This window comes from Falco naumanni, chromosome 4, assembly GCF_017639655.2.
Source record: "Falco naumanni isolate bFalNau1 chromosome 4, bFalNau1.pat, whole genome shotgun sequence".
Lineage (NCBI taxonomy): Eukaryota > Metazoa > Chordata > Aves > Falconiformes > Falconidae > Falco > Falco naumanni.
The window spans coordinates 100601681-100616764 of record NC_054057.1 but is presented as its reverse complement, the minus strand read 5'-3'; the positions used below and the strand labels follow the sequence as shown (position 1 = coordinate 100616764).

Genomic DNA, 15084 nt, shown 5'->3' with positions numbered 1-15084 from the left:
CATGTAGTTCAGAGTTACAGACTCCCAGGGATTTAAGCGGCATTAAACACAGGTATACTTGCAAGGTTATGCCCTCTGGTCAATAAAGCTACAAGATGAAGAAAAGATTCCTTTTTTATCTGGGCTGTGAAGGTGAGCATGATGGCAGGTACCCCAGTATTAAACAACACAAAGGTGAAGAATTCATAATAAGTATTTCTTCAATATTTTGTCTCTGGTGGATTTTCAACTCGGAATTAAGACGAATCTATGAAGCAGCTCTACGTTCCTTAGTACAGTAAAGCCAGGGTATTTTCTGGTGGTTCCGCTTGACAAAACAGTACCTTAGTGCTTTTGGGCTGTGAAGACTAGCGTGGTTTTCTACAATGCCAAGATACTAACTTTGGACCTAGTCCAGTGTGGTTATTAATAATAGGTAATGCATAACATACGTCAAAGCAAAGGCTGTCAAATCTGGCTGACAACTACTCACATCTCAATCGTGTAACTTGGCAATGTGGGCGTTTTTTCCATAATCTAAAGCAACTCTGATCAACTGCAGATTGCACTTCACAGAAGGTTCAGTTAGAAGCAGATGCCAAACTCTCACTATTCATCTGGAGACATATACAGTACGTGAACAGGGTGAAGAACTGATTTGTGATTCAAAATAAACGGCTTCGTTTACTTGGCAGAGGCAACACAGAGCTGCAGGGTGTGCTCCCCTGGCGAGTGCCACTGGGTCTAGCAGTTGTATAGCGTCTTCAGGACCCACAGTTCTGAGGACTGTGGCTCATCACACCTCATCTGCAGCAGCCAAAGCAGGTTTATGGGTAGCCCCTTCCCAGGGGTAACAGATACAGCACCAAGGAGGCTGAGTGACGGGCTAGATCAAGCCCGATACCACATGTACACTGGGGGAAGGGATTGCTGACGCTCTGTGTTTGTGTCTGAATGAGGCCCGTACGCAAGGGCCATGCTTAGCATGAGACATGATAGCTAAGAATTATTTTTGTACACACACATAATATAGATGTGCATGTAAAACACATTTCTGTAAATAAATATATATGTATCTGTCAATATGTGTGTGTATAGGGGCTTCAAAGTGAGCCTCAATTTTTGATTCAGCATCACAGCTGATTACAACAAAATACTTCAGTGATTTACTGTTAATACAAATATAATAGTAGGTTCAGGTGCAAAATATGCATTCTTTCAGTTGCATCTAGGCACACCAGGTTGGTTCTATGCCTTCCTAACTCATACTGGGAAGAAAGAAGACCAAAAAGACAATTCTATCTCTGTTTTACTTTATAATCACCTCTTGTGTGAAGGAAGCCCACACTGTCTGGTCTTTGGTGCTTCAGTTTGTTTCATATCAGTGGTGTTTTAGTAGGAATTGTTCAGAAGGAAAGTCTACACGATCATTTTGTTACATTGCTTTACTAATTGCACCACTCACATCCAAATGGGTGAGTAGCCTTTTGTTTTTTCATCATAAAGCAGCAGCCAGCACTAAGGATCTAGATTTTCTGGAGGTTTCCATCCATTTAGAAGCTGCTCAAGCACAATGGGCTTCTACAGAAGAACAGTCATCACTGTGAGGCAGCAAAGCGCACACAGCATCAGATTCAGCAGAATGGCACCATCCCTGATGCAGAATTTGGTTCCCACTAGTTTATCATGTGTTGTTCCATATTTTCCTGGCCTTGCTGTAAGATGTTTGGAAATGGTCTAGTACTTACTGCCCTCAGGCTTTTCCACCCACTTACCTGGCACTGCATTCTGTTCCTGCTTGTAGTAAAAACCTTGGGTGAGAATTTCAGGGAAAAACACATGCAGGCTCACTGTGCTTAACCAGTTAATGTCACTTTCTATTGTGATCACCAAGCACCTTTATGACATTATGGAAAAGCGTGACTCTAGCACATGTGATATCAGTACATCCCCCACTAACCAAAGAATAAGTTTGTTTACACACCCACATGTTTGGCTACTGGATTTCATGGCTCTTTGCTGATAGCAGCAGACTGAATTAGAAAGAAGAGTTCCAATTTCCATTCCACATCTGAACTAGCAGGCCTAAGAATCTCCTTAATTTATGAATTATCAGCAATTATTGGATTTTTTTTTTTTCATTTATTTTTCAGGAACAAAATTCCAGTTCCTTTCCTTACAATGAATAGCTTCTTATTGCAAACATTGTTCCAAATATGTTGGTGAAAAGACTGTTCCTGACACCGGTGGACCTGTCACACAGATGGATACAGATTTGCCCCATTAACAAGTTAAAGGGGAAAAAAAAAGCTCACATGGAACAGGCATTTGCAACGCTTTTATCATTTGGCCAGAGAGCAAAATAGGATATCAAGGAAACAACTTCAAATGTATCTGCAAGGACAACATTGCACTTTGAATATCACTAATATTTCATAGCTTCCTCCAAGATGTTCTCGTCCACCACCTTGTGAGGGAGAGTCACCTTCAACATGGGGTTCTCTTTCATTGTCTGGCAGATGGTTTCATAAGCATAGCCATTACCTGACCAGCAACGTCTGGCGACCTGTCAGACCAGAAAATCAATGGGTATAAAAACCGTACATTTCTCTTGCCACATCCGTCTTACACAATATTTGTGCAAATACTGGCACCCGATTTCTTTCCTTACTGATTTTAGAAGTATTTTTTGTAATACCTGCTTGATTTTTATGAGTAGTATTTGGGTAGACTTCATACATTTTTATGTACAAACATAACCTCAGACAGGTAACGTTGGTAGAGCCAGGTACCTTATAAATTTTACAAAATTCTCTCACTAAAAGTAATTGTGCACTCCATCCCAGGTCTGTAAAACTAGCACTTGCTTTAGATAACAGTATCATTTAAGCAATTCATGCTTTCGTAGTGTGATAAATATTTAAAAAGGAAAATGTCTCTCAATGCATTTTCAAACTATGAAATCAAGGAGCCAAATTCCCTGCCAGCATGTAAGGATGAAAATCTGTGGACAGCCAGGGAACTGGTAAACCCCTCTTCCAACAGCAAAGCTCTGAGTTTTGATCTGCGTACAAGCAAGATTCCTCAGATGAAAAAAAAGTAAAGATTTGGCACAAAGGAAGTATGTCCTTCCCTCTACTCAAGGCCTTACAAATCTGTTCTGAATTGCAGATCAGTCTGAAATATTCAGACTCAAAAGTGTTCAAGAAAGAAAATACTTAGGTTCCCATTTAGAAAAATATTTAAGCATATGATTAATGTAAGGCTGGTAAGTTTCCAGAATCATAGCAATAACAGCTAGAAATGACTTTTCAAGTTAACAACTCAGTTTCACTTCCACTCACCTATGGTTATTCCTGGCAGTATATTTTCAAGGGTATGCTCCAGTTTCTTTCCAGCCTTGTATATAACATAGGTAGCATTCTCAGGCTGTCCTTTTTCAACATGTGTGTGGAGGAGTGGGGCTTTCGCTTGCAATAAATCAGAGCAGCAAAAGATTTATTGGGTTTTTAATAGGCTGCCTCTGATACACAGTTTTTGTTACGGGTTTGTCTTCATTACTCTAATCTACAAATTAATATAACCATCCTCCTCCTCCTTCCTTAATAGTTCACTACTGTGTTATGTCAGATCTGGGACAGGCAATATGTGCAAATTGTTCCTCCTCCTTCTCTTCTACCCCCAGTGATGCTAGGTCTTAGGGGGGAAAAAAAAATGTCGAAGGTCTAAGGCAAGAAGGAATACTAAAAACCTCTTGAGCAGTAAAACAGAACAGACCACATCAGCATTGGCAAGGAGCTCCCTCAATACATCAGCCTTGTGAGGCTGCGTGACAAACATGACAAGTCTTGGCCTTTAAGTGAGCTGTGCATCACTATGTTCCCTTGATTTGGTTCCCTGCAATTATTGAATCAAAACCTCTCTGCCACTTCAGAGACGGGATCCTACTCTTAAACTGAAATAGGATCATCTGGACATTAACGGCATGCAAAAACTCCTAACGGCAACAAGGGCTGAATGAACTGGCACTTGCATGAGCTGGCATAAACCTTTCAAGGTACCTAGATCTAGAAGCCAGGAATAGACAAGACTAGAAGTTCATATCGTTGTCAGTTGTATTATGTAGGCAAATAACAATGCCAACGTGTCTAACAATTACAGTAACCATGCTTCCTTTTCTGCTTAAAAATAACAAAACACAAAGCGAGATACGTGGAAATTATTGGGCTCCAATATGTTGTTAAGTCAGAAAGGGTCGTCCCAACACTTTACAGTAAGTTCCTTACCCAAGAATTATTTAGCCTGTTTTATTGATTTGAAGTTGGTTGGAGTAAGAAAAACAACCAAACCAACTGACTCATTGACTCTAGGGGAAACAGGCTCCTAACCACCCATATTAGAAGCAGTGAACAGAATGAGTCACTTAGCCCAACAGGACTATTTCTGGGATACAAAAAGCCACATCCTAAATACTCTAAATACTGCCTGAGTGCTCACACTTCCCAGTCAGTTAAAAACAAACAAACAAACAAACAAGGACACTGAAAGCCAAGGACCTAAACATAATCCTGGAGGCAGGAAAATATCAAAGCAAACATATATAATGAGTTGTACTTACTCCATTGGAAACATCCCAGCTGAGCATCATCTTAGCCCTTTTTTCAGCCTCCTTGGACCCATCCAAAACCAGGCCAAATCCCCCATTCATCACTTCCCCCCTAAAAAAAAGTAAGAGAATTAATAAAAAATAATTTAAACCAATCCCACAAAATTCACAGGAGTTGTACTGCAAGAAGGAGGACAAGAACATAGAAATGTGCTGAATAAGAGACTATCAGTGACCTTTTATACTTAAAAAAAAAAAAAAAAAAGGAATTTAGCAGGGCAAAAGCCTAGTTTTGCAACCTGCAGCAAACCTATTCCACGTTCCTTATAACACCCAGCTAGCAGTCAGTATCTGCACCAAGCAGGGGTGCCAAAAATCAAGCTTGTGCTGCATCTCCTGAGGATTGCGTGCTGTACTGGCTCTAGGAACAGGTAAAGAAAGGGTAGCAGTTCTGGGGGGCTGCAGGGGTACCTACCTCAGGGTATTTTTAAAGGTCAAGTGTTCATGTTTGCTACACTAGAGCCTGCCATATAGATAGGATCATAAGGAGGACTGTGCACTTACTGAAACACAGATGGATCTATTTATATTCTCTCAGGACAAATGTGAGGGTGTAAGTATTTTATTTAAATAGCATTAACCACCACTTAATGCACATCTGCCTCTATCATTTCAAAAAGAGTAATTCATTTTGTATGAGATACATAGATGTTTAAAGACATCAGTGCCAGCTTTCCAGGAAGCAGACTTACTGGCAGAAGAAGAACAGAAATATGTTAAAGCTAACAGATTATACTTGGGAGAAATACCAGTCTGGTTTTAAAAGGACAGGGAAAACACTCAGAGCAAAACATCTTGTCTGACTTCAGAGCCTGGCCTGCTCAAGTTCCTGTTTTGTTGCATGCGAGGAATAGTGGTGAATGCAGTTGGATAATAATCCATTGCTGTAAATCTATGAGAGTTCTGGCATTATAACCCTATATTGGCAATACCTGAGGGCCAGGGCACATCATACTGCAACACGTGGCGTGAGAGACTACTGATGGAGGTCCCTGGAGGCAGGGTGTTATAGTTAATAAGTCTACAAAATTTAGATAGAGTAACATCAGACATATCTATGAAACAGGAGTTAGGTGTTTTCCAGTCTAGGAAGCAATCATTTCTTACTGTATATTTTCCAGCGGTAACTCAAACGCCTGAGGGAATGAGGCTACATTGGAGCCTCACAGACCTGAGATCTACTTCCTGAAACTAGAGCTCATATTTTCTCATTTTCAAGATAATGGTGTTACTTACATAACGTTAATTCCCTTTCACTAGTTATATATGCTACCCATCTGTGAAGTAGGACCCTATCACATAACTGAGCAAGGAACTTAGAGCTCCAGGTCATGGTACCACTCTGAATTCCCTTCACTTTACCATTATTAGATTTATTATTATTATTATTATTATTATTATTATTATTATTATAATAAATGCATCTTCTGTTGAAAATGCACAGTCTTCTTGAAACTGACAGGTCTCACAGCAGAATGTCAGTGAATGGATCTGTTTCTTACCCTTAACAGGGAAATTTGAAACAAAGTCATGTTTTCAATTGAGATGTTTGGATATTGTAAGCCCTGACTCTTCAAAATAAAATATTTCTTTTTGATTGACACTGTCAACACTTTTCAGCTTTGAATTTGATTCCCAGGATCTTTTTACTGTGTGAAATGTTTCATTAGGTCTGCTTTTAGTCTCATTTTGGGATGAAAACAAACATCCAAACATCTGCATTTCTTACAAATTCTACTTTTTTAATAGTTCATGATGTTACTGTCTTCTCCAGAAGAGGGGACGAGACTGAATGACAACATTACAAAAGTAATTATATCTAGACCAGGGCCAGTTACTTCACCATACTCGGCTGCTTCTGTGTATAGAGACCAAATTAGCGCTGTTCTCTACCATCAAAGTAGCAAGCTAGAGTACACTTATGAACCTCAGTGATGCCATTGCAATGTAATTGGGATCACAGCACGAGCACACCTCGAGACAGGCTATTGCAGTTATCAGACAATAAGAAAATCAGACCTCTAGACCAGTGCTTCATAAAGGTACTCTGTATGGGAAGATGATGTTCTTTCAGTGGCAACGATCCTGTATTTGCACAGCATCCCAAAGAGCATCCTTTGAAGCTTAGCCATGAACAGTGAGCGTCTGATCTCATTTGCACTCCATAAATTTAAAGCCTCTCCACTGATTTCCATGAAGTTACTCCAGGGTAAATCAGAATCTGTCCTACTGTCTAAAAATCACTCATAAATTAAATACCAGTGTTTGTTAGAATAGATTGTCCAGCAAAACCTCTCACTTTTAAAGGGGAGCTCTCTACCTTCATTAGCATTGGGTCACATTTTCAGGTAATTAAAGAAACATGTGGCATTTTGACCTAAGCTACCTCCTATAATTTCCAGATGTCTTTTTCTAAGGTGATCAAAGAAAACAAGGCCTCTCTCACAAGCGAGATGTCACACTGTCAGCAGTGCAGTTCAATTCTTAAATTGCTTCTGCCTTTTTGTTACTACAGGTTACTCAGGCTCCACGCTAATACACATTCTCCTGCAAATAAACAGGCAGCAAGAAATTAATAACACTCATTTGCTGTAATTATAGTCAAGACTATGTTAATCTTAAGTCTCTCAAACAGCACATGTGATGCAGATTCCAGCTAAATAAATCCTGCTTTTTCTGTTTGTCCCACAAGGCTGTAGCACAGAAAAATCAAAGCAGGTAAAAGGCACTTCCCTAGTCTTGTAGGGAAGACCATGGCAGATGTGTCAGCAGCTCCAGGCCAGCCCAGCCTCTGCAGGGAGCACCAGCAGCTGAACGCCGTGCAATGGCCATTTCTCAACTCCCTGAACCGAAACTTGCCAGCAACAACTTGATTTTTCTCCAATCACGTGCATATTTATTTATAAATATATATAAGCCTCCACATGCACTTTCACATTTCCAAGTCAGCTGATGACGAGAAAATTTTATCAGGCGCATGGAGATTTCTTTGTGGCAAAGTCAGTTGAATTTGTAGCTCTCCACAGGAAAACAAAAACAGGGTCCTAAAACCTAAAGGCATCTATCTCTTCCAGGCAAAGAAAGTAATTTGTTAGGGCTGGGGGTTTGTTTTACTTCTTTTACTACCTTTAAACTATTCCTCTTTTTCTCCTTAGAAGGCAAAGGGGTGCAGAGCTTTAACTAGCCAGGGCGGTGCCACCATTAGTTAAGGCAAACAGAGCCACCTGTCATGCCGTGGCTTTCGGGGGCAACCCAGACCACAGCATCTAAGGACACAACATTGTTACCACATCTGAGTCTCAGCATGGTGGCTTATTAAGGCTCATGCAGAGACAGGCCTAATTTTCAGGCTCCGCATTCTTCGCTGAAGCACAGTAATTTAGTCACCGAGGGCTATGCCTGCTCCTGAGAACAAGGTGAGCAGGTACTGCTCCACAGTGACAAGCCACTAAGCAGCCATAGGAAATGTCACAATGGATAACCAAACCCTGTTTTCCCGTTGATACTTTGATTTCAGTGAGTAGCCACATGCTAATGTTCTGATGCATTACATAAATGGCAGCACCTCTGCTCTGCCTTGGGGAAGAGCTTCTCTCTGATGATGTAACTCCATTTAAGAAACAACTAAAACAACATAACTGCAATTGCAGTGTGGTCAGTGCCTGTTTTCCAGAAGGGCAGCCTCGCCATTCAGCCAATCTCTCTTTGAATTGCTCTGAGGGCTAGAAACATGCAGGAGGGATTTGCTGCCTTACAGGGGCCAGAGAGATTGGGAACATGACCGTTTGTATCCTTTGAATTAAGCACCATTGACGCACAGAACATTCATGGCATAAGCAATTGTTTTAGCAATCCTAATAACTATCATTAAAATATTCCAAATATTTTGCACAACAGGCAGTGGAAAGTGGTTTTCTTTGCTTGTATTTCATAAGCAGGTATTTAAAAGTTTAAACTCAGCTTAAGGCAATTCAGACAGAACCAATCTGCTACCTCTGGAGTCAGAGATGGAGATGACCAGTGTAAGAACATATTCTGGTATGTATTTTCCATTCAGAGTTACGGAAGCTGTGAATAAAATTCTGGTCATGGTGGTTGTTATCACCGAATCAGTAAAGGCAAGTTTTCACTCCATGTGTGTAAGCCCTCAGAAAGCTTTCTTATCCCATTTTCCAATGTCGCTCCCATGTACCTGCTATTTAACAGTTAATTCACTGAAATCAAAGGGATTAGAGTGCAGAAGAGGGAATTCTCCACCTGACTTGTAGGGGTGTTTTCTAGATTCAGCTCATCCGGACAAGTAACAATTCAGTATCACGCCTCTGAGGATAACATCTGCTGCAAAATCTTTGGCTTGCTGTTGGCATATTCCAGAGCTGGATGGAACAGGGAAGTGGCAGGTTCACCACAGTATTCTGTAGAGGGTTTTTTGCCTGGTGCCCCTTTTGACTGGTGACACCACCCAATGAAGACATGACTGTAAATGGAGAGGCTTTGCTGGGCTATGCTGGAAAGATCAAACCAGAACTAAAGACTGTACAGTGTAGCCAGCCTCTTCTTTTCCCTACACCTCTGCCAATCCAGAGTAACCTTTTAGTAGCACATGAAGGAGACCTATTTCCCTCTCCATATATAATATTTTTTTCCATTCTGCTTCTCAGTTTAGGCATTTTTCTTGGTTCTTCACCGTATGTGAAGGAGGTGTTTAATCCAGTCCTTACTTGGCTGTGGTCTTTTATCCTACCAGGCACAAGCAAGGGGAGAAAGACCGGGAGGTTTGCTGGCACCCGAGCTGCTTTGTATCAATAACCCCTCATTGCACTTTAGCACATAAGCATTTATATTGGGGTCCTAAGGTCACAGATTTAAATACAGCTTAAGGGGAGACCTAAACATAATCCATCCACTAACACTCTGGCTGTGCATGTGTGAAGACAACTTTGGAAGCAGGATCTGTTCAAAAAGACCACAGCAGACTGTCCTTGTTTGGCAAATTAAGTTCTTCAGACTGTGCTGTGGGCAATGTCCAAAACACTTTTTCTAGACATATGGGCATTAATTAGAAAAGACTTTTCCTTATAAAACCTTTACCACACTTTACCTTATAAAACATCCTTTCAGCCCTTGTTTCCAAATCCCATCCTTCCCATGATCATTGTACTATTCCAGTAATAGACACATCTTTTCTGCAGTTCTCCCCACACGCATACACAGCAGTGGTAATGGGATTCAAAGTCCAGCTTTAGAAACATAAATAAATTCTTACCAGCCAACTCCACCACCATTGTGCAACGCGACCCAGGTCGCTCCTCTGAAAGCATCTCCTACAAAGTTTTGTACCGCCATGTCTAGGAGGAGAGGAAAGATGTTACGGGTCTGACACGCTGCAGTCATTTTTTTGTTGTGCTGCCCAGGACAGCTTGATTCCGGCTGTGTGAAGGCAGGGTTAACTCACAGCTTCTCTCACAGATACACACTGAACATCTCATTCCTGAGAGGAACAGGCAAGAGATTTCCCTCCCTCTCTTTGCCCCTACACTGGAGGAAGCAAATGCTGGTTTCACACTGTGGTTTGTGAGGACTCTGGCGCTTTCTGCATTTGTCACCCATTTCAGGCAGTTGAAGAACCTACCGCTCCTCAGCTGGGAGAGACCTCCTCAGGGTGGAGAGGAATAGTCTCCTCTCCTTTGGGATGCCTCAGCCATGGAACAACAGGCTAGACGCATCTATGTGGAGGGTTTCAAAATGAGGACACACACACCTGGAAAACTACACACCTTGTGGCTCTAGAAGCCTGAAGTGTTTTCAGGCCAGACTGCAGAGTTCATTCAGCCCTGGGCAGAAAGCCAGCCTAAAGCCAAGGACTTGCATTTTGGAAACAGATTTGGGAGGAAGGTGATACTGGCCCCGATTCTCTGGACATGGGGGAATTTTACCCTGAACACAAACTGCTGAAATCACACAGGAGGTTTCTTTTGTTTTTTAAAAAAGAGGAAAAATAATTAGCAGACAAATGTAGTTTGACTAATGTCAAATGCATGATTTCCACTTAAATTTTGACTAGAATTTTGTATATTCACTACAATTTGTGCTAAACCATATACTCAGAGAGGTGGAAAAAGGTACACAGAGAGGACAAAAATTTAAAGTTTTAAATGTAAATTTTTAAATTTAAAGGTAAAATGTACTGAAAATATTTGTCCAGATGTAATTCAGGACAGATTTAATATACCATTTGCTGTCCATTTAACAGCAAAAATAAGAGACAAACAGTAATATCCCCACCAGCCACATTTGCAGACCCATAGTTATGTGCCTGATGGAAAAAAAGAGTTTACTTGAGCACTAACCTATGTTAAAACCCTGTCAAAAGCCCCATTATGGCATCTTTTATCTGGCATTATGTCACTTTAATAACCCAATTACCATAATTACAGTGCTGTCAAGAGGGAATGGGAGAGATCAAAATCCCCATATTCTAAAATGTACAGATTTCTTCCTCAGCCACCAGCGTGATAAGAGTGAAGGCTGCACAAGGAGCACAGCAAGTGGACTAAAAAGTAATAACATGCTGCTCCTTGGCTTTAATAAAGGTCAGGAACTGTGCAAATGTCTGCGCTGAAATACACTTTGCCAAGGATCAGGCTGAGGTACTTACTGTAAAACAAAACGAGACATGGAAAGACTCTGCAAAAATCCTGTGTGCTACAGAGGAGCCAATTTCACATGAACCAGCTCGAATGTGGAGTCCAAACAACAGGGAAGAAGGGACAGAGGAAGACCTAAGGTGTTCGTTCTTACCTCTCAAGGCTCATCTGGTAAAACAGTTAGGTCTGGTTTCAAAGACCTGACGCTGAAATCAGTGGCCAACAGGCTTTGGATAAGCCCTTGGAGAAGGCAAATGGTTCATGTAAATCACAAAATGCAGAGAAAACCTCACAGCATGATGAGCAATAGTGTTTAGCAAGACTTGTTTTTATGGCCCTCTTTTGCGGGCATCGCCTGATATTTACTTCTGTAGCTAAGACCTTTGGTGGAGACATCACCTTGGATTGCTGTTCTCGCTGCAGCTGTGCCGTTTTCTCACAGCTTGTCAGAACCAAACACTATTTGAGGCATCTATCCATCTGGCCTATTAGAACTAGCCAACATATTCAAAAAGTGTTGAAGTGAGACTGATAGACACAGCTAAAAGCCTCATTTCGTCAGGAAATCCAGTTAAGATAGCAGGGAACTTTCCTCCTTAAAATCAAGCTATAATTTGGTTCTATTATGAATTCCCATAATGGAAGTAATTCAATATGCTCAGCTACCTCTATCATAATTTCTCCTTCTGCAGCAGCTTGTATCCTCTAATCTCATACCACTTTGTGACTGTCAGTTCATGACATGTGGAAAGACTACTGGCCTAAAGCTATCATCATAATTTCCACTTTATGGATGGAAAATTGAGGAAGATTTAGGTTAAAAATTGCTTAGTGCTTCACTAATATTTTTTTTTTCAGGTCTCCAGTCAGATATTTCTTGGGTTTCTTTCTCAAAAGCATCATTTCACAAACTTAAAAGGAGAGTCTGGTTAGCTCAGGCCAGGTGTGCGGAAATAAAAGCTCCATTTGTACAACAAACCTACATGATCTGCCCACAATCACATTGTGTGAGCAAGCAACAGGGCTTAGAGTCTAATCCAGAATGCGTGACTTCCATTCTTACACTTTTACTATCAAAGTATATTACCTTATGACCAGAAAAGTTCCTTTCAGAAACTCCAGATTGTTTTCTTCAGCCCTCAGGCAATGAAGTGAATGCAGCTGTGAATCTTTTTCCTTTAAGCAAAATACTATTATAGACCTGATTTTGATCTTGTGGATCCCAAGGAAATACAGCTGTAATACTGCTCTGATCATCTCTTTGAAACAGCGAGGTGCAAATTAAAATGAAACCGAAGATACACCCCTCTGAGACAGACTGCTCTCCCTGAATCTGGTGCATCTTCACTGAATTTTCAGCATTGCTTTGGACTTCTATGTAACTATCTCTATGTTCATGTGAGTATCACTATAAAGTCCCACGAAGTTTCTCAGGAAATCTGATTAATTGGGATTAAAGGGTTAAACAAAAATATTTTTAAATGTTGCATAAAGAGCAATTTCTCTTTTAAAGCAATTTCCTTGTTTGCCTGGACAGACAGGCCTCAGCTGCTCTGCTGACCTGCACAAAAGGCTGATCCATCATAAATGTTTGACGTTTCTCTGTAAGGACTGTCGGTCCCGCTCACATCATGGTGATCTCGGCTGAGGACTACTGGAGCCTGCAAAAAGCCAAGGACAAGAACATGGAATCCTTCACAGACTCTCAATGCTACCAAGGACCATCATCTGGTGAATTCAATTCTGTCTTACGTCAGCTTTACCCCCTTCTCCTAAACCCCCTGGAACACCTTCTCTGCCCATTATTTGTTATAAAACGGTTGTTCACATACTGTTCATGAAAGTCACCATCTTTTCATAACTAAGAACAAGAGCTTGTTTTTATGCGGATGGCATCCTCAAAGGAGGGCAGGGAGAAGAGGGGAAGCAGTAAGGTTATTTCATCTGACCACTTTTTGCTGAAATTTCAAAGTATACAAAAATCTTCATTCAGAAATAGTTCTTGTTTGCTGTTGAAAATGAAAACTAACAGTAAGAAGTTTTACATTTTTCATTCTTTTGGTAGACTTCAAGACTAAAATAAGTTAGCAATGAAAATCAGTGATTTCGTGTAGGTCAAACAAGCCAATTCTTGATCTGGAATTTAACTGACAGTATGAATCTAGATCAGCTTGCAGGTCTTCATGATCATATGCCATGCACAGGGCTTATATAAGAATAATTTGCTCTTGGCACAGTGTGGTCTGGAATTAGCTGGCTCTGATTTATGCTGTCAATGAATTAGAAAACCATTGAAAATACACATGAGCACCCAGCTTGCAAGAGGAGGAATGGAGATATGCAGAAACAAAAAAAGGACAGAACAAAATCCGAAGGGCCTGGGAGTGTGACCTTGTCAGTCATAGCTCCAAGGGAGTGCTCTGTCTGGTCAGGTTTATTTTTTGAGAGTAGCTTGCTGTGACGTTCATTTTGAATCCTGAGAAGGTCAACAGCATTTTAAGTATTTTAACAAACATTTTCTGAGCAAAAAAACCCCAGACCTTTCCTAGCTGGAATCTATTCTAACTTTTACTTGAGTTTTCCCCTTCAAAAAGGGTAATTGTAATTCAGCTATAAAAAAAGATGGAGATGAATGAGTGACAATGCCTTGATCTGATGCTGCTGTACACACAGCAAGTAATGGGTGTAATTACAGAGTGGTGCCTTCAGGATTTTGGCCTCCCCCAGGATGTCACATTGTACCTCTACCTACAATACTCACAAGGAACTTTGAAAATCCCTATGCAATCTTGCCCATAGCATGTATTTTTACCAGCACATATGGTCAGTGGGATTTTACCCAGATGAGTGAGAGATTACTTATGCACTAGAGTGGCAGCGTCAAGGCTAACAGTTTTCTTCATTCACATATGCAATGCAAATGAAAATTGACTGCAGAGCTGACTGTAGCTATAATATGGCTGAAAGTGAGGATAGAGGGTAAGAAGCACTGGAGAGTGGCACAGTCCCTTGTTACTTTTAATGTCTGGGGCACTGCTAAGAAGTTACAGTCCCTGCCTTGAGTTTTCAGCAAATCACAGCATGATATGATGTGCTTGTAGATGCCCAAAAAGAAAAAAAAAAAAAAAAAAGATTCCCAACAAAAAGCAAAGCATGGCATATTTCAGAGAGTTTCTAAACCTGCCTCTCCTATTACATAGCGCAATACTGGTGACAGGCAGAGAGGAGGACTGAGCTCTAATACATGCTAACAGAATATTGGTCCCATGTAAATGGCAGGCACTTCTGCTCTCACTGGTTAAAGCTTTGTTCTTCCCCATCTGCCACCCCAGTCTCAGATATTAAACACAATTACTGGACCATATCAAGACAAAAAAAGGCAAACCTTAATCCTTCCTTCGGAGATCGCTCGATTAATAGCCACAGCTATAGACACACGACCCCTCTGATCAGAATATAAGATTCTAGCTTGAGACCCAACAACCTGGAAAACAAAAATGCTAGAGTGATAAGGTTCACTGTGCAACTTGCTTATCTTTAGGCCCCAGATAAATGGAGTCACAGGAGTGACCCCTTCCCTTCTGTAGGAGAAAGCACAGATTATTTCTTCATCAGCATCCAGAGAAAAAGAAATGAAAATCCCTCCCTGAACTGAGTTTTATCTACACTCACACAATCAGTGAGATGTATTTCTGTATTCAGCTGTTACTGTCCAATAAATCCCACTTTTTAAATCAACCTGATTACTAGGCTGTAATCCCCCTATCAACAAATCCCTTATCAACAGCTGAG

The 15084-nt window shown here is 40.9% G+C and overlaps 1 protein-coding gene across 1 annotated transcript in view; it reads right to left on the bottom strand.

Annotated features, from left to right (window-relative positions):
• Positions 1 to 2302: 2302 nt before the first annotated feature.
• Positions 2303 to 15084, bottom strand: part of UROC1 (urocanate hydratase 1) — a 45184-nt gene continuing 32402 nt past the window's right edge. Inside the window, exons 16-20 of the mRNA XM_040592672.1 lie at positions 14678 to 14776; positions 12854 to 12953; positions 9912 to 9993; positions 4598 to 4697; positions 2303 to 2545 (exon numbers count right to left, since the gene is read on the bottom strand). Coding sequence (XP_040448606.1) covers positions 2405 to 2545; positions 4598 to 4697; positions 9912 to 9993; positions 12854 to 12953; positions 14678 to 14776 — 522 coding nt within the window. The 3' untranslated portion in view covers positions 2303 to 2404. The remainder of the gene's footprint in view (positions 2546 to 4597; positions 4698 to 9911; positions 9994 to 12853; positions 12954 to 14677; positions 14777 to 15084) is intronic.